The sequence below is a fragment of the Pleurodeles waltl genome, chromosome 7, assembly GCF_031143425.1.
Source record: "Pleurodeles waltl isolate 20211129_DDA chromosome 7, aPleWal1.hap1.20221129, whole genome shotgun sequence".
NCBI classification, from domain to species: Eukaryota; Metazoa; Chordata; class Amphibia; order Caudata; family Salamandridae; genus Pleurodeles; species Pleurodeles waltl.
In genome coordinates, this window is record NC_090446.1 from 423,458,232 (window position 1) to 423,483,025 (window position 24,794).

General features: G+C 44.2%; 1 protein-coding gene across 1 annotated transcript in view; it reads right to left on the minus strand.

Annotated features, from left to right (window-relative positions):
- The window catches only part of PIGT (phosphatidylinositol glycan anchor biosynthesis class T), a 464,023-nt gene that overhangs the window by 342,748 nt on the left and 96,481 nt on the right, over positions 1–24,794 (minus strand). The window contains exon 3 of the mRNA XM_069243926.1: positions 22,751–22,878. Within this exon, the coding sequence (XP_069100027.1) occupies positions 22,751–22,878 (128 nt within the window). The remainder of the gene's footprint in view (positions 1–22,750; positions 22,879–24,794) is intronic.

The following is a 24,794-nucleotide window of genomic DNA, read 5'->3' on the forward strand; positions in this document are numbered from 1 at the left end:
CAGTACCAACCAGGGCAGAAAGTGTGGGTCTTGGAGCCTGTGGCCCCAAGAGCACTCCAAGACAAATGGAGTGGACCCCACATAATTGTTGAAAAGAAGGGAGAAGTCACCTACTTAGTTGACTTAGGCACTGCCAGGAGTCCCCTTAGGGTGCTCCATGTCAATCGCCTGAAACCCTACTATGACAGGGCTGATCTCACCCTGCTCATGGCAACAGATGAAGGACAGGAAGAAGAGAGTGACCCTCTCCCTGATCTCTTCTCTTCCACAGAACAAGATGCTCTAGTGGAAGGTGTAGTTTTGGCAGATTGTCTTACTGCTGAGCAGAAAGACCACTGCATAAATCTCCTGGGTCAGTTTTCTGAACTCTTCTCTACTGTGCCAGGCACCACTTCTTGGTGTGAGCACACTATAGATACTGGAGACAGCTTGCCTGTCAAAAGTAAGATCTATAGGCAGCCTGACCATGTCAGAGACTGCATAAAGCAAGAGGTACAGAAAATGCTTGAACTGGGAGTGGTTGAGCACTCTGAAAGTCCATGGGCGTCTCCTGTGGTACTTGTACCAAAACCTCATTCCAAGGATGGAAAGAAGGAAATGCGGTTTTGTGTAGACTATAGAGGTCCCAACCAGGTAACCAAAACTGATGCTCACCCTATACCCAGGGCAGATGAGCTAATAGATACACTGGCATCTGCCAAGTATCTAAGCACCTTTGATTTGACTGCAGGGTATTGGCAGATCAAGTTATCAGAGGATGCTAAAGCAAAAACTGCATTTTCAACCATTGGAGGCCATTACCAATTCACAGTAATGCCTTTTGGATTGAAAAATGCACCTGCCACTTTTCAAAGGTTGGTGAACACAGTCCTGCAAGGGCTGGAAGCTTTTAGTGCAGCATATCTAGATGATATAGCTGTCTTTAGCTCCAGCTGGGATGATCACCTGGTCCACCTATGGAAAGTTTTGGAGGCCCTGCAGAAAGCAGGCCTCACTATCAAGGCTTCAAAGTGCCAGATAAGGCAGGGGAAAGTGGTTTATCTGGGACACCTGGTAGGTGGAGAACAGATTGCACCACTTCAGGGGAAAATCCTAACTATTATAGATTGGGTTCCCCCTACAACTCAGACCCAGGTGAGAGCCTTCTTAGGCCTCACTGGGTATTACAGGAGGTTCATAAAGAACTATGGCTCCATTGCAGCCCCTCTTAATGACCTCACATCTAAAAAAATAACTAAAAAGGTATTGTGGACAGCTAGCTGTCAGAAAGCGTTTGAGGAGCTGAAGCAGGCCATGTGCTCTGCACCTGTCCTGAAAAGCCCCTGTTACTCCAAAAAATTCATTGTCCAAACTGATGCATCTGAATTAGGGGTAGGGGCAGTCTTATCACAACTCAATTCTGAGGGCCAGGATCAACCTGTTGCTTTTATCAGCAGGAGGTTGACCCCTAGAGAAAAGCGTTGGTCTGCCATAGAGAGGGAGGCCTTTGCTGTGGTCTGGGCACTGAAGAAGTTGAGGCCATACCTGTTTGGCACTCCCTTCATTGTTCAGACAGACCACAAACCTCTACTTTGGCTAAAACAAATGAAAGGTGAAAACCCTAAATTATTGAGGTGGTCCATATCCCTACAGGGAATGGATTATACAGTGGAACATAGACCTGGGAGTACCCACTCCAATGCAGATGGACTCTCCAGATATTTCCACTTAGACAATGAAGACTCATCAGGTCATGGCTAGCCTTATTGTCCTTCGTTTGGGGGGGGGGGGGGGTGTAAGAAAGTACCATCTTGCCTTGCATGTTACCCCCATATTTCACTGTATATATGTTGTTTTAGTTGTATGTGTCACTGGGACCCTGCCAGCCAGGGCCCCAGTGCTCATAAGTGTGCCCTGTATGTGTTCCCTGTGTGATGACTTAACTGTCTCACTGAGGCTCTGCTAATCAGAACCTCAGTGGTTATGCTCTCTCATTTCTTTCCAAATTGTCACTAACAGGCTAGTGACCAATTTTACCAATTTACATTGGCATACTGGAACACCCTTATAATTCCCTAGTATATGGTACTGAGGTACCCAGGGTATTGGGGTTGCAGGAGATCCCTATGGGCTGCAGCATTTCTTTTGCCACCCATAGGGAGCTCTGACAATTCTTACACAGGCCTGCCACTGCAGCCTGAGTGAAATAACGTCCACATTATTTCACAGCCATTTTACACTGCACTTAAGTAACTTATAAGTCACCTATATGTCTAACCTTTACCTGGTAAAGGTTGGGTGCTAAGTTACTTAGTGTGTGGGCACCCTGGCACTAGCCAAGGTGCCCCCACATTGTTCAGGGCCAATTCCCCGGACTTTGTGAGTGCGGGGACACCATTACACGCGTGCACTACACATAGGTCACTACCTATGTGTAGCTTCACAATGGTAACTCCGAATATGGCCATGTAACATGTCTAAGATCATGGAATTGCCCCACCAATCCCATCCTGGTATTGGGGAGACAATCCCATGATTCCCCGGGTCTCTAGCACAGACCCGGGTACTGCCAAACTGCCTTTCCCGGGGTTTCACTGCAGCTGCTGCTGCTGCCAACCCCTCAGACAGGTTTCTGCCCTCCTGGGGTCCAGCCAGGCTTGGCCCAGGAAGGCAGAACAAAGGACTTCCTCAGAGAGAGGGTGTTACACCCTCTCCCTTTGGAATAAGGTGTCAGGGCTGGGGAGGAGTAGCCTCCCCCAGCCTCTGGAAATGCTTTGATGGGCACAGATGGTGCCCATCTCTGCATAAGCCAGTCTACACCGGTTCAGGGATCCCTCAGCCCTGCTCTGGCGCGAAACTGGACAAAGGAAAGGGGAGTGACCACTCCCCTGACCTGCACCTCCCCTGGGAGGTGCCCAGAGCTCCTCCAGTGTGCTCCAGACCCCTGCCATCTTGGAAACAGAGGTGCTGCTGGCATACTGGACTGCTCTGAGTGGCCAGGGCCAGCAGGAGACGTCAGAGACTCCTTCTGATAGGCTCCTTCAGGTGTTGCTAGCCTATCCTCTCTCCTAAGTAGCCAAACCTCCTTTTCTGGCTATTTAGGGTCTCTGCCTTGGGGAATTCCTTAGATAACGAATGCAAGAGCTCATCAGAGTTCCTCTGCATCTCTCTCTTCACCTTCTGCCAAGGAATCGACTGCTGACCGCGCTGGAAGCCTGCAAAACTGCAACAAAGTAGCAAAGACGACTACTGCGACATTGTAACGCTGATCCTGCCGCCTTCTCGACTGTTTTCCTGGTGGTACATGCTGTGGGGTAGTCTGCCTCCTCTCTGCACTAGAAGCTCCGAAGAAATCTCCCGTGGGTCGACGGAATCTTCCCCCTGCAACCGCAGGCACCAAAGAACTGCATCACCGGTCCTCTGGGTCTCCTCTCAGCACGACGAGCGAGGTCCCTTGAACTCAGCAACTCTGTCCAAGTGACTCCCACAGTCCAGTGACTCTTCAGTCCAAGTTTGGTGGAGGTAAGTCCTTGCCTCCCCACGCTAGACTGCATTGCTGGGAACCGCGTGTTTTGCAGCTACTCTGGCTCCTGTGCACTCACCGAGGATTTCCTTCGTGCACAGCCAAGCCTGGGTCCCCGGCACTCTAACCTGCATTGCACGACCTCCTGAGTTGTCCTCCGGCGGCGTGGGACTCTCTTGTGCAACTTCGGGTGAGCACTAATTCACTCCACTTCGTAGTGCCTGTTCCGGCACTTCTGCGGGTGCTGCTTGCTTCTGAGTGGGCTCTTTGTCTTGCTGGACGCCCCCTCTGTCCCTCACCCGATTGGTGACATCCTGGTCCCTCCTGGGCCACAGCAGCATCCAAAAACCCTAACTGCGACCCTTGCAGCTAGCAAGGTTTGTTTGCGGTCTTTCTGCGGGAAAACACTTCTGCACGACCCTTCACGACTTGCGACATCCATCCTCCAAAGGGGAAGCTTCTAGCCCTTGTCGTTTGTGCAGAATCCTCAGCTTCTACCATCCGGTGGCAGCTTCTTTGCACCCACAGCCGGCATTTCCTGGGCATCTGCCCACTCCCGACTTGATCGTGACTTTTGGACTTGGTCCCCTTGTTCCACAGGTACTCTCGTCTGGAAATCCACCGTTGTTGCATTGCTGGTGTTGGTCTTTCCTGCAGAATCCCCCTATCACGACTTCTGTGCTCTCTGGGGGTAGTAGGTGCACTTTACACCTACCTTTCAGGGTCTTGAGGTGGGCTATTTTTCTAACCCTCACTGTTTTCTTACAGTCCCAGCGACCCTCTACGAGGTCACATAGGTGTGGGGTCCATTCGTGGTTTGCATTCCACTTCTAGAGTATATGGTTTGTGTTGCCCCTATCCCTATATGCCCCCATTGCATTCTATTGTGACTATACATTGTTTGCACTGTTTTCTATTGCTATTACTGCATATTTTGGTATTGTGTACATATATCTTGTTTATATTTGCTATCCTCATACTGAGGGTACTCACTGAGATACTTTTGGCATATTGTCATAAAAATAAAGTACCTTCATTTTTAGTATATCTGTGTATTGTGTTTTCTTATGATATTGTGCATATGACACTAGTGGTACTGTAGGAGCTTCACTCGTCTCCTAGTTCAGCCTAAGCTGCTCTGCAAAGCCACCTTTTCTATCAGCCGAAGCTGCTAGACACCCCTCTACACTAATAAGGGATACCTGGGCCTGGTGCAAGGTGTAAGTACCCCTTGGTACTCACTACAAGCCAGTGCAGCCTCCTACAGTTTCCCACAACCCCAAACATAACCCTCAAAGCCGGGTTCAATAGCCAATGAACGCAGGAAGCACTGAACACTCAAAGTTCCAATGCAAGCCAAGGTCCAGTTTTAGGTTGTAAGGCTTCCGTTTGCTTTTATTCCAGATCCACCATATATATTTCAAACTGCAACAATGTATTTTGCAAGAAAGTCTTGTCGCTGATCCACCATGTGGTTCATACAGCATCAGTGTGTAAAAAATAACAGCCAACACGTGTTTCATAGTACAGCAATAAGCCTTGACTTCCTCAGGGCTGAGAGTAACAAACTGGATGAATCTCAATTTGTAAGGTCCTCAAAATCTGAATCCATTACAATCTCCAACAAATATCTGCATTACAGTCATCTGAATAACAGAGAGTATTCTGTGTTGTAATATCGCCACCCCAACCCAACACTTGCCCCCAAAATCAAATTTACTACCAGCTCAAAGCAGGTTTTAAATGTGAGCATTAATACCAACTCATCCTCCTCGATCCCCAGAATAGCGAAACGCCCTTCAGAATTCAGGGAGGTGAAACGAGGTCCAGAGTAATTCCCCGTTCCTGGAGACTAGTTTAAAACTGCACAATGCTGGAGAGGTGTTACACCACAGTAAAGTAAATTTTGTATGCAGAATTTGTCCAGTATCTTGCTCGTCACAATGAGGGCCGCAGTGTTGTTCACCTCTGTCTACTAATGTTGTTTTAGATGTTCCGGTTGTATTTGTTTTAATTGTATATTCCAAATTATAATGCAATGAATCTAATGATACAATATTATTACCTTACTGGGAATTCAAGTTTTGATACATTAATATACTCCAGTGAGGACTTTAACAGGTTTTAATTAGGTTCTCATTGGACAAATATAGACAAAGCAAAGGTCACTTAAGCAGATGGAAAATAACAAAATTAGGAATCAAGTTAGATAAGATGTCTAGAAGATTTTTGAGAATTATCAAATAAAATATCTTCAAAACTCTATTGGCACTATCACATATTTTGTTGCTGGATGTGAACACAAGCCATGTGCTTCGAGTCCCCATCCGTGCATGATGAACAACACAGACAAGTGGCTGCTTGAAAAGAAGGATCATACATAAGAGGGAATTTACAACCTCCTCATTTATTAAGCTCTTTAGTGTGCACTCTGAGACCAAGCAACAAGCAGTACCCTCATGATGAGGGGCTCACTAATGCAACACTGTTGAGGAATTCCAGGTGGTCTCCACCCTTGCATCCCTAAACTTGTGTCAGGAGTGAGTAACATGCCACAGTCTACAGGACTGCAGTTAAGGTAGTCCCTTACATGATGCCTCCATTACCATGTGGGTGGGACGAGGGATACGATGCTACTATGCAAACTAGCAAAATCAAGCTGCAAAATAATGTTTTGCTAGACATCTAATGTCACTCTTTTGGTCCAGAGAGTAGGTATTTGCCAGGGAAATTATAATGCTGAAAGCTAGAGAATAGCTCAACGTGGGTAAACCCGAAACAATGCCTGTTTTCCCCTTTATTTTAGGGCAGTAAAGTCCAACAACTTCTGTTTTTGCCAGTCATTACAGGGTTAACAAGACTCTTCACTATCCACAGGCAAGCTCTGTTTGTAAGATGAAATGCTTTGCAAAGCCAATGGCCATTGATTTGGATTTTTCCATTCCCATAGTCTTGAGGACACAAGTTGTGGCCTGGGTTTCCTCCCAACTACCCAGGAAATTCCACAAAAGACAATCTAGAGCCCATAACTATGAATGCCCAAATTTAAAGACTCAGCACAAATAATATGGCATATAGCTCTTCCTGCCCGGTCCAAAAAAACAAACAAAAAACTTTTCATCCTTTGAAGCCTAGAAACTGCCTTCAGATGAAACATGGGATACTGTTGAACATTACACAAGTTGCCAAAATGTGGAGATAATAAGAGCATGCACATTTCATTCTATCTCCTAGTGCATGGTACGACAGAAAACACTTTAATAAAAGCTCTTTCAAGTACTCCAAACAAGCAGTCTGGATAGCAATGGCAAGTACCATAAAAGGACTCAATTTTTTGTCTGTTTTCTTATTTTGGCACTGTCTGAACAATTTTAAAAATAAAAAAAAACGGTGAAAAGTGTTAACAAATAAAGTTGAAAATTGTTTGAAAAAATAACATTAGGGTGTGGCTAGTTTCTGAACCCCGTTTATTAGCGTATATCAGCATTTCTATGGTTCGCCTCCAGGGCGATCTTTATTAGGGCCCACTGACTACGGAGGAATGTACATGTAAGACCACATGCCTATGTTACTGATGCCCGCTGCATGCCATGCAATCCAGGTGGCGCAAGAATGCCAGAAACTCTGACAAGGTGCCAGGGAAACAGAATGGAAGATGGAACTAGTGTGGAGATAATACCCATAGAAAGAATCAAACCGTCGTACAACACTGACAAACATGTGAAACAAAGCAGTCCTGCAATTGCAAGGGGAGCCAAGTGAGCAGACATATAACCATGGATCACACTAGAGCGAGCAGGCGGTTTGACAACTTCCGGTAAAAGAGCTAAAGTCATCGTACTGGTCTGGCAACAGTGCCCCAACAAGAATTTAATTAAAATATAGAGTAGTAATAGGGCGAGTTGGTTGCAGCACCTGCAGCTATCCTTTCAGTGAACGACCTGTTACTTCCATCGGTTGTGTAATACAAGGCCCAGCGGATAGAGACTAGTAGCACCAATCTATGGCCTTTCCCAGCCAGAGGACCTTAGCACTGCCCGACCAGCATTTACCCAGCAGCACAAAATCTAACCTTTAATAGCGCTGATACCCATACCTGATCAGAGGTATTTTAGCAGCTTATAACGCTGAAGGCATGAAGCATCGCTAGACCTGATTTTGAAACTATGATGAATTTACTTCAATCAGAAGAGAGGACCCAGAAAACCTAATTTAGTGACACAGTGGCTACATTGCTGCAATAGGAACTGAGCTAATTGAGAAAGCCAAAGATTTGTGCATCATGATATCACACTATCAAATGCATAAAAAACGTCCTGCTCACTATCTGAATGAGTGGATATAACTAAAGACTTCCTACAACAGTTCCTTAAGGAGATCCACAAAAAGTGGGCATGATATAATCCAATTTTAAGAATCAAATTTAAGAATTTGAAAACTGATCCGACCTCGGTGGTGGCTAGAGTATATTACGCTTAAAGAATAGCTGGCAAGAAGGAAAGTGTGCTAGAACAAGTGGAAGAACTGCTGTTGAAACAAAAGCATTGAGAGTACAGATCACAGAGAAATAATATCCATGTAACTGGGATCTCATGGGGAGCACAGAGTTCAGATATACATAGCTATGTGCAAAACTCTCCACATGCTCTCAACTGTAGTGCTGAAGACCCCCACGCCACCACCACCAAGAGACTTAATAGCACCCAGAAAGTGGAAATGAGCAGAACGAGAAGAGATCTCCCTTTGACATATTCACAGGAGTTTGAGTTCTCTTCCTTCACATAACATCTCTTATCAATGGGTAACATATTGTGCACATCATTTATAAGAAGTGAGAGGAAAGTGAGTGACAGATATGTTAAAAATGCTATAGACGTTGGAGGATAAAGGAGGTCACTGAAATGGATAAAGCTCCAGACCTTTGGAACAAAAAGCAAACACAAAAACAGCCAAGCTGGCAAACAGTGAACCCCTTGTCAGATAGGGAAAATGCATCAGAACAGTAGGTGCCAAAACTGATGTACTGCAGTGCCTAAAGACTCGGGGACTGTCAGGGAGATGAGACGCATACCTTTGATTGCTCTCTTGGGCAGAGGATAGGTTTTTGGGGCCCAAAGCCCAATTGGGTGTGAGGAGGAGGAAAAGCCAACCTAAAGACTAAAATCCTGATGACACTGGTCAGGGGTATTCACAAGGGGAGAGGAGTTTGGAGGGGTTGGTTGCTTTTGGGTTTGTTTTATCTGCCTATCACCTTAGTATTACAGTTAAGAGATCAAGAGCAATTCCATTTATTCCTGGGAGGCCACTGTAGTCAGAACAGGGACAGATCTGCGATAAGGCCATGCCACATTCATTTAAATAGCCACAGTTATTACAGCACAAAATGTTATACGTAACACTGTGATAAAACTCATTAATTTTAACGCCAAATCCCTAAATGCTAAAATAAAATACAAAACAGTATTAATCATGTTATATACAATAAAATGGGACATTTGTGTAATCCAAGAGATTCATCTTCTCACGAAGGACTGATTCTACCTCCGATCTAAATTGTTTCCCATGAAGTCTTTTTCCTCAGAGCCATGTAAAACTTGGGGAGCTGCAATAATTCTCTCACAGAATGTCCCATGTGAAGTGCTAAATGTTGTACAAGATAATATAGGCAGATAATTCGTTTTACTGCTCAAAGTAGGTTCTTATAAGTGCACAGAGGTTAATCTATATGCACCATACAAGGGACTAGAGAAATTCCTTAAAAAGAGTATAGCAGGTACTATATGGCAGCAGAAGGGGGCATAATAATAGCAAAGGATCTTAAACTAATGAATTGTTTGAAAGACAGATCTTCCAAGAGAGGAAACTAAGTGGGCTTGCTTACACTACAGCGTAGAGATCAGCTCTCTTGACACAAGATTTGTTAATGAATAGAGTAATGGACTCCCACGTCATGCATTTTTGTCATTGGTACACAGGTCATATGTTACACTGGACCACATTTTAGTATCAACATCCATGCTCCACAATGTACTTGAGACTAAGTTGTGCCTTTTAGCCTTATCAGATCTTGCCCCAATCACGCCAGTAATCAATGCCTTCACGAATAACAACCTGATACATAGTGGAAGCTAAAGCATACCCTTTTGAAAGATCGTTCTAAATAAGAAGAACTACACAAATGCATTTGCCATATTAACTCTGAAAACAACATAGGTGATGTGAATGATGACTTACTCTGAGACACACTAAATGCAGTAGTGGGAAGTCATTTGATCTCAGTCGCTGCTAGAAGAAACATGACTAAACAGAAAGTGAAGGGTGCTTAGAGACCCACATGAGGGAATTAGACAGTGCTGACAAAATAACATTTTCCAACAAAATTTGGCATAGGCACACAGCATGTACAGTACAAGTTAAAGGTGCAAGATATTGACAAAGCTGAATAAGCACTACTCAAGATAAAATACCACAAATATATCATAGTACTAAATTTAAAGTGAAAAGAGGAAGAGGCCAGATTACAACTATTAAAAGTGAAGCAAAAACCTCAGACATGAGGACTCAAAAGTTAGCTGGTACTTTTGGCAATTACTTCGATAAATTATACCCAGCGAAAGAGGGATCCCTGAATCACAATGACAAGTTAACATTTTGTAAATTAAAAGGCTGTCCTCCGACCGGTTGGAACTTTTGACCAACCCACCAGATCTCAGGAAGTTCTAGTATATTGACACTCAAGTAAGGTACATTACAAGGCCCTGGAAGCCTTGCACAGTTTTGTTTATAAGACTTCCTGCACTGGACTTAAACAAATACTGGTATTACTGCTCAACATATTCTCAGACACATGGCTTTACATGATGGCAATAATGGTGACAGTCATCCTCAAACTGGAAAACACAACACTCTTTGTAACTCATACAGGAATATCTTTCTACTAAACATGGAACATCTATAATGCAATCTTGGGCTGTTTCTTACCTGTCTGATAGCCAGAGACCAATTGGGGTTCATCCTCAGGAGATGATGTGGGGGCAACACCAGGAAAATATTACACATAGTAGAAGATATCCAGAGAATTAGAAGATATACATTAGTGATTTCACTCGATGCAGAGCTAGAGTTTGATCAGGGTAACTGGCACTTCATGGGCTTTAGGATCCAGCACCAAGTTACAGGAATGGTTCCTAAGTGGATTCACGTGACCTACTGCATATAATGGGGTTAATAGAAGGTTCTCACTGCCAATAACTATGTGGAGGGGAACGAGGCATGGTTGCCATCTTTTGCCATTACTATTTGCCTTTATTATGGAATCTATATCAGAAAGGATGATAACATTAAAAGGAGTAAAGACCGAGTACAAAATCATCATGTAAACTGTGACATGCCAATCTTGGTGACTGATCCAATTTGCAATGTATCCCCTCTGATAAGAGAACTATAGATGTATGGAGAGATTTTAGGGTTTAAGAATAACCCACATAAATACCAATGAGTGCCACCCCACAAGATTAGATCTTAACGCTGCAAACTCACTGTAGCTTGAAATGGCTAAAAGTATCAATAACTTACTTAGGCATAAAGATAATAACAATCATAAAAAATGGTCTCAGTCAACAACACACCATTTTTTAAATCCACCCAAAAAGACCTACAATCATGGTGTGGGGAGCTTTGAGACCATCAGTTATCAGCAGCGATATTGAGGACACTCCCAAGAGATTCTTTTTTATTCCAAAACCTCCTGTTGTCCCTATCTGCACAGTTTAAAAACACACAGAGACTCATCAACTATTTTATCTGGACAAGCATAAAGCAGATAATAAAATAGCTTGCTATTAGCTGAAGGTCCCAACAAAACAAGGGAGTATTTAGCCTCTCTAATGTTGTGAAATACTACTAAGCTGTCCATCTTTGCTACATGGTTGAGTAGGGAAAGCTGCAGCCCAAAATGCAGTTGACCATGACCAAATTATCGCTGGGACACACATATAGAAGGTTCCTTGGCTTGTGAAAAAGCATTGTTCACCTGGAGTCTACTCCTCACTTATTACAAGGGCTATGTTGCAGATTTGTGACCAGATCATTATATAAATGTGTTTGTCTTTGAACCCCTCAAACCAAATGCTTCTCTTGGGTAATCCTGTCTTTTACCAAGTCGTTAATGACAATGCCACCAGCATATAGAGGGCTAAAGGGTGAGTCAATATAGTGACTATGTTTGAGGAGGAGGGGATTAAGTCAATTGAAGATGTCAAAATCACCAGTTTACCAAAATTACAAAAATCACCAATGGGTTTTACATCTTTACATTAGACAGTCAGACCACACTGATTAAATTCCAGATATGGCTTACAACGAAACAGAATAAAAAAAAAAATAGAAGTTTCTTGTAGACAAACACAGGAGGGAGATCTTCAGGGCACAGGTGATGGGAAACGACGCTGGGACATCAGTTCATAGACTGGAATGAGAAGACACTTTTTTGAAGGCACACTGCAAGAATTTGCTTTTCTTCTGGGTTACCCTGGATTTTTAACCTTTTGCTGAACCCTGTATTTTTGCTGGCTGTAGACCTCTTTGCACTTTACCCCTGCAAACCAGGGAAAAAATGTATGTGCTCCCCCTTTCAACATGGCAAAGCTTCAATACCCCTAATTGCCATATGAATCTACCTGTATGTCCCTAGTATATAGTGCAGAGCATATCCAGGGCCTGTACATTAAATGTCACTAGTGGACTGTACCACCCATTGTGCCACCCACTACAGTGACAGCGCAAACATGACTGCAGGCTACCATTGTAGCCTGGCTGTTGCAGTTTTAAACTGCAAATTTGACCTGTCTAAATGACTCATTTTGACAGGTCAAAACATTCTTTTTAAATATTTATGAGTAACCTCTAGCAGGCGTTACTGCCCATAAGACAGGGCGCATTTAAAGGCAGGACATGTAGGATTTAAATGTTAAACATTTCCTTAAAGTGACAATGCTAGAAAATGTTCTTTCACTGAAGCCAGGCTGGCTGTTAACATTGTAAAACACTGGGTTGCATTATTACAGTTAGTAATGCTAATTTCAGTTGGGAAATAGCTAGCAAAGTAATTAAACAATAATTTTAATAGGTATTGAGATACAATTAAGTGGTGAAATTGGGAGTTTTTATGAATATTAAGCAAAAAGGTTGTTTTAGAAAGTTATCTCTTTCCTGCCTAAGCCTCTGGATACCTGTTTGCATTTTCTCTCCCACTTATGCCAGCCAGTTATAAATATGTGAATAGGTGCGACACGTCACTCATAAGGAAAAAAAAAAGGCTGACCTTAATAAGCAAATATGACCCTTCTGAACCTGACAGAATATGCAGGGTGGGGCTGTGAGCGGCCTTTTTTACACCACAGTGTAAAACACTGTTTGAATCTCAAATCTTGCTTGGAATGTCTGCTGGGGTTTTAAATATAACACTTGAGGTGCACTTTAAGGCACGAGTCCAGGATGTAAGACAGTTCTTGTGTATCAACTGTCTGTTTGCTGGAAAACCCTTCTTTGTTCTAGAAGACTTCTGTCTCTGGGTTTGTTAGCGGTACAGTGACTGCCCCAGGCTGGATTTTAGTGTCAGATGTGGGAGGACACTAGGATTACCATAGTACACTCCCTGCACATGCCCTTAGCCCTCACAGTGCAAGTTTAGCAGGGGTGAAGACTTCCACTATTTTGAAACTGCCCAAAGTGGGAAGGGTTGGCCCGAGGAACCTTTACCCCATTGGTTAGGTCATGCATAGTAATCATTCCCACCCACTAGCTTGTGCCAGGTATAAATGTGGCATCTCCAGGTATCCACTTCAGGACACATCTGGACATGAAGAGGGTCAGAAGAGGACTAAACCGGTCTGTGTATCCTGAGAAGAACCCTGTAGGATTGGACCTGCTCTCTCTTGTACCCATGACAAAGAAGTGGACTCCAAGGGTCATAAGGCTGACCTGCTAAAGCTACTTGGACAAAAACTAGGCATTTTCTTGCAACTGCTCAGATGACCATTGGTAACCGGACTTGGACTAGACCCTACTTTTGGCCCTACTGATACCAAGTGACCCCCCCCCCCCCCCCCCCTTTAGTACCTCCCCCGAGGCCCTAGAACTTCAGAAGTGTACTTCTGCGGTGGATTGGGACATAAAGGACTAACGGCAGAAGGTAAAATCTTTGACCACGACACACCTGTTTGGTGTATCTGCTCCCTATGCACCTTCTATTGTGATCAGTGTCAAATTGACCCTAAATCCCAGTCTACAGCGACCGCTGACTATCACTGGGACTTAATGCTTTTTAGCACTATTCCTACTTTAAAAATGGATTGCATTTTTGTCATTTTTATGTCTTTCTGCCCAGAGCCATAGCTACAAGCGGTTTGAGCTCAGGCTAATTTAATGACTGTCAGGGTTATCCTGACAAGGGCTGTGATTATTCCTTGAAGGGGGTAATCACCATCGCAATTAAAAGACCAATTTGTTACAAGCACTCGCGGCGATGAAGGAACATTACGAAACATTCTGCAGGGTTGCAAAAGACTCCAAAAATATTAGGTAGAGATCATGTACATAAACAACAAAATTTCAACACAATGATCCCCTAATTTCAAGCATATACACTTCTCAGTTTACCAAATAGACATATCTGCTGAGCGCATGGAGAGGAGACATAATTTCATTAGCACTTTGCACAGCTGGACAAGTAATCACTACACTATGGGAGTCACCCATAGTTCCTGATCATAAAAACCTGTTCTACGGAATATGGAACATATTGAGGATAGAGACGATCACAAAGCTGCCTGAGAAAAAAGCAGAAACCTATGAGAGTAAATAGGACCCATTTCAAGACTCTCTCTCAGGGGAATTTAGAAAACTACATGCCTTACTTCCTCAGGGCTTTAGGGATTATCCCAAAGGGCCATTCTCAAATGTTCCAGGGTGTAGGAAAGTACCATCTTGCCTGGCATGTTACCCCCATATTTCACTGTATATATGTTGTTTTCGTGTATGTGTCACTGGGACCCTGCCAGGCAGGGCCCCAGTGCTCATAAGTATGTGCCCTGTATGTGTTCCCTGTGTGATGCCTAACTGTCTCAGTGAGTCTCTGCTAACCAGAACCTCAGTGGTTATGCTCTCTCTGCTTTCCAAATTGTCACTAACAGGCGAGTGACCAATTTCACCAATTCACTTTGGCATACTGGAACACCCTTATAATTCCCTAGTATATGGTACTGAGGTACCCAGGGTATTGGGGTTCCAGGAGATCCCTATGGGCTGCAGTATTTCTTTTGCCACCCATAGGGAGCTCTGACAATTCTTACACAGGCCTGCCACTGCAGCCTGAGTGAAATAACGTCCACGTTATTTCACAGCCATTTACCACTGCACTTAAGTAACTTATAAGTCACCTATATGTCTAACCTTCACCTGGTGAAGGTTGGGTGCAAAGTTACTTAGTGTGTGGGCACCCTGGCACTAGCCAAGGTGCCCCCACATCGTTCAGGGCAAATTCCCCGGACTTTGTGAGTGCGGGGACACCATTTCACGCGTGCACTATACATAGGTCACTACCTATATATAGCGTCACAATGGTAACTCCGAACATGGCCATGTAACATGTCTAAGATCATGGAACTGTCAGGCATTGGGGAGACAATTCCATGATCCCCCGAGTCGCTAGCACAGACCCGGGTACTGCCAAACTACCTTTCCCGGGGTTTCACAGCTGCCAACCCCTCAGACAGGTTTCTGCCCTCCTGGGGTCCAGCCAGGCCTGGCCCAGGAAGGCAGAACAAAGGACTTCCTCTGAGAGAGGGTGTTACACCCTCTCTCTTTGGAAAAAGGTGTCAGGGCTGGGGAGGAGTAGCCTCCCCAACCTCTGGAAATGCTTTGATGGGCACAGATGGTGCCCATCTCTGCATAAACCAGTCTACACCGGTTCAGGGATCCCCCAGCCCTGCTCTGGTGCGAAACTGGACAAAGGAAAGGGGAGTGACCACTCCCCTGACATGCACCTCCCAGGGGAGGTGCCCAGAGCTCCTCCAGCGTGCCCCAGACCTCTGCCATCTTGGAAACAGAGGTGTTGCTGGCACACTGGACTGCTCCGAGTGGCCAATGCCATCAGGTGACGTCAGAGACTCCTTCTGATAGGCTCTTACCTTTCTTACTAGCCTATCCTCCTTCCTAGGTAGCCAAACCTCCTTTTCTGGCTATTTAGGGTCTCTACTTTGGGGAATTCTTCAGATACCGAATGCAAGAGCTCACCAGAGTTCTTCTGCATCTCCCTCGTCACCTTCTGCCAAAGGATCGACCGCTGACGGCTCAGGACGCCTGCAAAACCACAACAAAGTAGCAAAGACGACTACTGCAACCTTGTATCGCTTCATCCTAACGGCTTTCTCGCCGGTTTCCTGGTGGTGCATGCTCGGAGGGTAGCCTGCCTCCTTCTTGCACCAGGAGCTCTGAAGAAATCTCCCATGGGTCGACGGAATCTTCCCCCTGCAACCGCAGGCAACAAAAGACTGCCTCACCGGTCCTCTGGGTCCCCTCTCAGCACGACGAGCGTGGTCCCTGGAACTCAGCAACTCTGTCCAAGTGACTCCCACAGTCCAGTGACTCTTCAGTCCAAGTTTGGCGGACGTAAGTCTTTGCCTCCCCACGCTAGACTGCATTGCTGGGTACCGCGTGATTTGCAGCTGCTCTGGCTCCTGTGCACTCTTCCAGGATTTCCTTCGTGCACAGCCAAGCATGGGTCCCAGACACTCTAACCTGCAGTGCACAACCTTCTGAGTTGTCCTCCGGCATTGTGGGACTCCCTTTTGTGACTTAGGGTGGACTCCGGTTCACTTTTCTTCTAAGTGCCTGATCTGGTACTTCTGCAGGTGGTGCCTGCTTCTGTGAGGGCTCCCTGACTTGCTGGGCGCCCCCTCTGTCTCCTCATCCAAGTGGTGACATCCTGGTCCCTCCTGGGCCACAGCAGCATCCAAAAACCCTAACCGCGACCCTTGCAGCTAGCAAGGCTTGTTTGCGGTCTTTCTGCGTGGGAACACCTCTGCAAGCCTCTTCACGACGTGGGACATCCATCCTCCAAAGGGGAAGTTCCTAGTCCTCTTCGTTCTTGCAGAACACAAAGCTTCTTCCATCCGGTGGCAGCTTCCTTGCACCCTCAGCTGGCATTTCCTGGGCATCTGCCCACTCTCTACACTGTCGCGACTCTTGGACTTGGTCCCCTTGTCTTACAGGTACTCAGGTCCGGAAATCCACTGTTGTTGCTTTGCTGGTGTTAGTTTTCCTTGCAGAATCCCCCTATCACGACTTCTGTGCTCTCTGGGGGTTGTAGGTGCACTTTACACCTACCTTACAGGGTCTTGGGGTGGGCTATTTTTCTAACCCTCACTGTTTTCTTACAGTCCCAGCGACCCTCTACAAGCTCACATAGGGTTGGGGTCCATTTGTGGTTCGCATTCCACTTTTGGAGTATATGGTTTGTGTTGCCCCTATACCTATGTGCTCCTATTGCAATCTACTGTAACTTTACACTGCTTGCATTACTTCCTTTTGCTATTACTGCATATTTTTGGTATTGTGTACATATATCTTGTGTATATTTGGCATCCTCATATTGAGGGTACTCCCTGAGATACGTTTGGCATATTGTCATAAAAATAAAGTACCTTTATTTTTAGTATATCTGTGTATTGTGTTTTCTTATGATATTGTGCATATGACACCAGTGGTATAGTAGGAGCTTTGCAGGTCTCCTAGTTCAGCCTAAGCTGCTCTGCTATAGCTACCTTCTATCAGCTTAAGCTGCTAGAAACACCTCTTCTACACTAATAAGGGATAACTGGACCTGGTACACAGTGTAAGTACCCCTTGGTACCCACTACAAGCCAGGCCAGCCTCCTACACAGGGCCTGAGAGCAAATGGCTGAAAGAACCTTAATGGCTTTAGCTGTAGCCTTAGACCATTTTTTGTTTACAATGTATGTCTGTTTCTATTATGAATAGGTGTTTTGTTTGTTATCTTTATTCCCAATGTTCCCAATAGCTTTCAGTACCGGTGGCATTAGCCTTTAGCATGTATTGAGAGAAAAGAACGTTAATTCCTCTTTAGAAAAGCCAGTCAACTGGATATCCACTTTACGAATATTTTTTCAAAGAGAGAGTGAATTCTCGGTCTGCATCAAGAAGAAACCAAGAAGTCGATTTTCCTCAGTGAAGTCACCAGAAAGCGAAACTATCATCTATATCATTGCTTAAGATTCTTAGTCAGCTGAAGTCACGCTGTGGTCAAATCAGAAGAAATCCTTTCAAACACAGCTGGTGCACCAGTACTGGAAGCGAAAATAAGTTATTGATAAAAAATATCTTTAATGACCATCTTAGTACTGCACTACAAGTTTTAAAGCTACAAACCATGTGACTGATATTCAAACTTAGTAATTTAATAGAGGGGCACCTGCAAACTTCTAATAATGTTTTTAGGGCTCTACTCTTAAGTCTTTCAATAAAGCCCATTTTATTAAATGGTACAAGCTTGCTTCTATAAAGAATATTAGGAGGGATCTCTGCATTACAGATAGTAAGATTGTTTTTTAGGTAAGTTGCAAAATACTGCAAATTAACTAGTGTAGGTTACACAGTCTTACATACGCAGATGATGGATATGTGCAGATGTACTTACTGTAGGAGGCTGGCCTGGTTTGTAGTGGGTATCTTGGGTACTTCCACCTTACACCAGGTCCAGTTATCCCTTATTAGTGAATGTAGTAGTTTAGTAGTGTTCTAGCAGCTTAGGCTGATCGAGGTAGCTATAGCAGAACAGCTTAGGCTGAACTAGGAGACATGCAAAGCTCATGCAATACCACTTACAGTTACACAGTACTTATACACAAGTAAAGGCAATACAGAGTGTTACCAAAAATAAAGGTATTTATTTGGGTGACAGTATCAAAAAATATCTTAGAGACAATACTCCTTCTGGAGGTAAGTATTATACACAATATATACACTAAACACCAAAACTAGATAAGTAAATAGTCATAGAACAACGCAAACAGTAGGAAATCCTATAGAATGCAATGGGAGAAAACAGGTCTAGGGGCAATACAAACCATATACTAAAAAAGTGGAATACGAATTCCCCCCTAGACAAGTGTACTGTGTGCAGAATCGGTGGGAGAGTAAGAATACAGTAAAGGTAAGTAAATTACCCCACCCCAGAGCCCAGAAAAGCAGGAGTAAAGTACTGCAAGTTTCCTTAGGACACACTACACCTCGTTTTTGGGATTTTGCAGCAGCCAACCAAGTCTGCAAAGAACAACTGCTGGATTATTGGTCCTGAAGACCCTCAAAAGAAGGGGACCAAGCCCAGAAGTCGAAAGAAGTTCCAGGAAGGACAGGAGCCCCTGGTTAGTTGAAGACTGCAGAAATGCACCCTAGGAAGATGCCAGCGGGTTCCTGTGTGATGCAAAAGATGTCCCACGGTGTGAAGATTTCTGCTGATGAGATTTTGTGTTGGAAGGCACCAACAAGCCTTGGCTACGGCAAAAGTGCGTTTTTCATCAAAATGGCACTGGATGGACACAGGAGGGACCTGGGGGCCTCAACTCTGTGTAAGGAGGAAGAGGGGGCTCTCAGCACTTTAGAGAGCCCTCAGGATGCCAGCCAGCACCTCCAGAAGCTGCAGGATCCGGGTTCAAAGGAGGCGGAAAAAGCAGCTGATGCAGCACAACAAAAGAAGATCCCATGCCGCCGGAGAACAACTCAGCGAGTTGAGCGTCGCAGGGTGGACTGCTGGGGACCTGGGCCAGTCTGTGCATGAAGGAATTTTGCAAAGGATGCACAGAGGCCTCAGGAGGTGAAGAAGTCACAAAACAGAGGGGTACTGTTGTTCTCGGGGAAGGCAAGGTCTTACCTCCTCCAAATTGCGTCAGCAGGACCTCAGGACAGTCTATGTCGATGATGTCCACCCTGTGTGTCCTTAGGAGCACGCTCATCGCCGTAAGAGGAGTCCCAGGGTAATGGTCGTCGCCTTGGAAGGTGCCTGCTTGGAGCAGGAGAGTGACCCTGTCACTCCACAGGAGATTTCTTCGGTCCTTCTGGTGCAGGAGGAAGACAAGGAGTCCCCAGAGCTTGCACACCATTGAAACTGTTGCAGCTGCTGACTTGGAGCTGAGTTTGCTGAAGAACAGTGTCTCTTGTAGTTACAGCGTATCTTGGAGCAGGCTGCGGTTGATCCGAGGTCAGAGGATGCTGAAGTTGTTGCAGAGGATCCTGAAGTAAACTTGCAAGCAGAATCTTCAGAAAACCCACAGGAGAGACCCTAGATAGCCCTGAGAGGGGTAGTGGCTACCTTATCAGGTATGGATCAGGAGGGGTCTCTGACATCACCTGCTGGCACTGGCCACTCAGAGCCCAAGATGGCTTAAGTATGGGACACACTGGAGGAGCTCTGGGCACCACCCCTGGGGTGGTGATGGACAGGGGAGTGGACACTCCCCTTTCCTTTGTCCAGTTTCCCGCCAGAGCAGGGGAGAAGGGGTCCCTGAACCGGTGTAGACTGGTTTATGCAAGGAGGGCACCATCTGTTCCCTTCAAAGCATTTCCAGAGGCTGTGGGAGGCTACCGCTCCCCAGCATGTAACACCTATTTCCAAAGGGAAAGGGTGTAACACCCTGCTTTCATAGGAAATGCTTTGTTCTGCCTTCCTGGGACTGGGCTGCCCAGACCCCAGGAGGGCAGAACCCTGTCTGTGAGGTGGCAGCAGCTGTAGCTGCAGTGCAAGCCTCAGAGAGCTGGCTTGGCAGTACTGGGGGTCCATGGTGGAGCCCCCAGGATGCATGGAATTAACTCCCCAATACCAGATTTGGAATAGGGGGACAATTCCATGATCTTAGACATGTTAGATGGCCATATTCGGAGTTACCATTGAGAAGCTACATCTAGGTATTGACCTATATGTAGTGCACGCATGTAATGGCGTCCCCGCACTCACAAAGTCCGGGGAAATGTCCCTGAACTATGTGGGGGCACCTTTGCTAGTGCAAGGGTGCTCTCACACTTAGTAACTTTGCACCTAACCTTCAGCAAGTGAAGGTTAGACATAGAGGTGACTTATAAGTTACTTAAGTGCAGTGAAAATGGCTGTGATATAGTGTGTGCACTATTTCACGCTGGCTGCAATGGCAGTCCTGTGTAAGGGTTTGTCTAAGCTCCCTATGGGTGGCAAAAGAAATGCTGCAGCCCATATGGATCTCCTGGGACCCAAATGCCCTGGTTACCTAGGTACCATATACTAGGGACTTATAAGGGGGGTCCAGTGTGCCATTTGAAATTGGTAAATAAAGTCACCGGCCTACAGTGACAAAGTTAAAAGCAGAGAGCGCATAAGCACTGAGGTTCTGGTTAGCAGAGCCTCAGTGACACAGTTAGGCAGTACACAGGCATACACATTAGGCCACAAACTATGAACACTGGGGTCCTGGCTAGCAGGATCCCAGTGACACAGGCAAAACATACTGACATATAGGTTTTTATCTATGAGCTCTGGGGTGCTGGCTAGCAGCATCCCAGTGATACAGTAAAAACACACTGACACACACTCGCAAACAGGCCAAAAGTGGGAGTATCCATGCTAGAAAGAGGCTAAGTTCTCACACTTACATTTTAAGAAATAGTGTAGCCCATGTATTTATAAGGGGACACACATTCCGGATACATATTATTGAGTATCCACTTTAAATTACACTGTTTTCTAACAGACATATTACATACCTTTAGCTTCGATTTTCAGTACTTACCAGAAAATGTGACAGTAATTCCATAACACATCTATACATTTCTGGAGACCAACAGGGGTCAAATCAAAGTTAACCACATTACATGCAATGAAAATGGTAAGTACCCATTAATTTCCAAGATCTGATGCAGACTTTACCACTGAATCATCCTTGTTTCAATCAGTTATAATTTTAGATTTTCCGCTTGGTAACTTCTGCTTCCCTCAACAGTAGTGTTGACGAATTCCCTGAGTATAAAGCAATTAAAATTCTTACCAGGTCTATGAGAATGCCAGAGAGAGCAACTTTAGCCAGAGGTGAACTATCTATTTTAACAAAAGCTACAGAGTAATCAAAACATATGGGGAAAAAAAAGACTTTTTTAATACGTACATTCCTGTAATTAATTGCAATAGCAACCCCCATCTAAAGTAGATGAGTTTTTTTCGAAAGACAGTTTGCTCTAGAAGCCAAAGGTTATTCCGGTCTACCCAATTTTGCAAGAAGTTCCAAGACGCACATGACAAATCATTTGCCAGCTGCATCTAAAACGACAATTTGTCTATAATTTTGCTGTAGTAAAACATCTTGTTTCATATAATTTGGGAGAATCAATTCTTTGCATGAGGTGGGCACTCGACCTGATCTCTAGTAATCTGCATGTACTGGCTCTAACACTACACAACCAAAAACTGAAGTGTGCCTTTTGGGTTACAATTGGCAATCCATCGGGTCACAAACTTTCATTAATCGTGATTGTTTTATGAATGTTTCTTTTTTCATTGGAAGGAGTGAAATGTCAGTGTTCACTGCCTAAACCTCATATAATGAAACATTCCACTTAACTTCTAAGTTGGAAGTTGGCATATTTTGTGTTAAAGAGCCAGACAGTATTGCTGCTGCTCTCCAAATATTTATTTTTATTTAGCAAAAAGGCAGCAGATTTCACTTATCATATTTGTGCTTCCCTGGTTTCTTTACTAGCAATCTTCAGATTATTTTTCTTCTCATTTGACATATGGAATAAGGAAGCATTTTGCAGCTTTTTCTTGTTCTGAATATTTTTAAGACTATGCTTCATTATTCAGCTATCATTACTTCATACAGAATACATTTATTACTTTTTGGCATGAACCTTTAGTGGGAATATTCTTTAGCTTGAGTACATACATAATTTGCGTGAGGATAACGTTTTCTTTGACATTTGGGCATAAAACTATAACAAGACATTCTGTGTGTGACATTCAAATTGCCACGTATGGTTGGGAATTTTACTGTACCACCACATTTCTCATTCTTTCACTGCAATCAAAGCAATCAAATGTCTTGTACGACAACAAAGGAGATATGCATAATAAAAGAAATAAAGTACAAGCTTTAACAGAAAGCACAGACACTTCGATATTCCAAAATCAGTTTAAGCCTCTCAACTCACCATTTGCCAATCCAACGGGTTTGAAGGATGCTGTTGGAGTGACTGTGTTTGTAGAATCAATGAAATTAAGAGATGCACAGAAGATTCCAGACAATATATTGCTGAGCTCCTTCCAGGCTTTGTCAACACTATGAAGAGAAAACATATCAAAATATAGTTCTGTAAGGCTGTGAGTCAGAGAGTTTAAGAAAGAAGATGGCTGGTGAGCAAGTAGGTCATATGAATGCTGGAAGACCTGGGCCATTTGGAAGGTTTGAGTTGGGTTCAGTACAAAGAACTTCAGAGTCAATTGGATGATTCTTGATACAGTATAATGCATACACTATAATGCATGCAGTCCAAAAGTGTGAGAACCATGTGTAAGAATGGTTAACAGTAGAGATAATTTAAAAAGCATTGTTTTCATAAAGGGCTGAACACAGAAACAGCTAGATAGCATGAGAAACCCTAAAGACTCAATACACAGAAGATAAGCCTGCCATCACATTAGAAAGCCATTTAACATTGGCAAAATGAGCTCTACGCTTCAATCCACTTATTCAAACTATGCTTTTAAAGCTTGGACTGTTGTTTATAGCTATTTTATTTATCCAATACTTCACTAGCTTCCTCCAGTCAATCAACTTTGATGACCTCTCAGTTCTCATACTTTTACACAACTGGTTTCTCTTCCGATTGCCCAATTTCTTCTTAATGTACAAACACGGCTACCACCAAAGTCACACTTTGACCTTCCTCTCAGCTCCTTCCTATATAAAGCTGCTGTCTGACTATAGCCCAATGAATTCTCATTCTCTCTCTCTCTCTATCTTTTCAAAACGTTTCCAAATGCCACCAACACTTGTCAGGAATAACTGTGTAACTACCTTACTTTGAGCCAGAACACTAGCTAAAAGAGCAGCCGAAGGCCCTCATTTTGTTTTGTCATTTGGATTGTGCATCTATAGCACAATACAATCAATGCTCTTGAACAAAATTTAAGTTTTATCCCTTCCCAATCTTTTCTTGGACCACAAAGTGCAAGATGCCTACAGTGAAGATGCAAATTATTAAAAATACGACACACTTATACAAGGAGGGAAGGCTTACTCCTTCCGTTGCCATTACTGGCCCCTGAATACACTAATAATGAAAGAAGCCACATACAATGCTGTACTCATGGGTGCATGTTCATAAGTGGGTCATGGTATGCTAGAGTAGATAAGGTAAAAGATCTCTTGAATTCTGCTGTAGCAGTCTGGGGCCTATTTAAGAAGCTAGAGTTATACTTCAAGGTCAAGGATTTCAGAGCATATACAGTTGAAGGTGTGTTTATTTTTCATTTATGTCTGGTAACTGTGATTTTTGTGTGCCATCATTTATAAAATCAGATTTACATTTGCATGCGTCTTTGCACAAGAATAAGGTTAATTTTTTTTTTAGGACAAGTGGTATTTACTCAAGCCCTTACCCGGACCCACATTGAACAGAAAAAGGTGTTGTACTACTGTACAAAAGCAAGTCTGCGCTCGTGGTCAGGGTCTGGGAATCAAATGCTACTAGTGGGCCTGCAGCACCGATTGTGGCACCCACATGAGTAGCCCTGTAACCATGTCTCAGACCTGTCACCTGAGTGTATGTGCGTGCAGTTCTGAACTGCCTGTTCAATCTGGCAAGTGTACCCACCTGACAAGCCAAAACCTTCCCTTTTACTACATGTAAGTCACCCCTAAGCTAGGCTAAGGCACCCCCATGGGCAGGATACAGTGTATTTAAAAGGTGGGACATGTACTGGTGTCTTTTACATGTCTTAATCGTGAAATACTGCTGAATTCGGTTTTCACTACTGCCAGGCCTATCTCGACCATAAGGTAACATGAGAATTGTCTTGAAATATCTTTCAAGTGTAATGTAAGGAGTGAAAGGACTGGGCTCTGCTTTCTACATCCTGCTTTCAAAGGTTCTCCAAGGACTTGAACTGAGCTTGCCTCCTGTTAAGAAGTCTCAGGGACATAAACAACTTCTTCTGCCAGTGCCTGGGCTCTTCTGCTGAGAGTCTTGACTA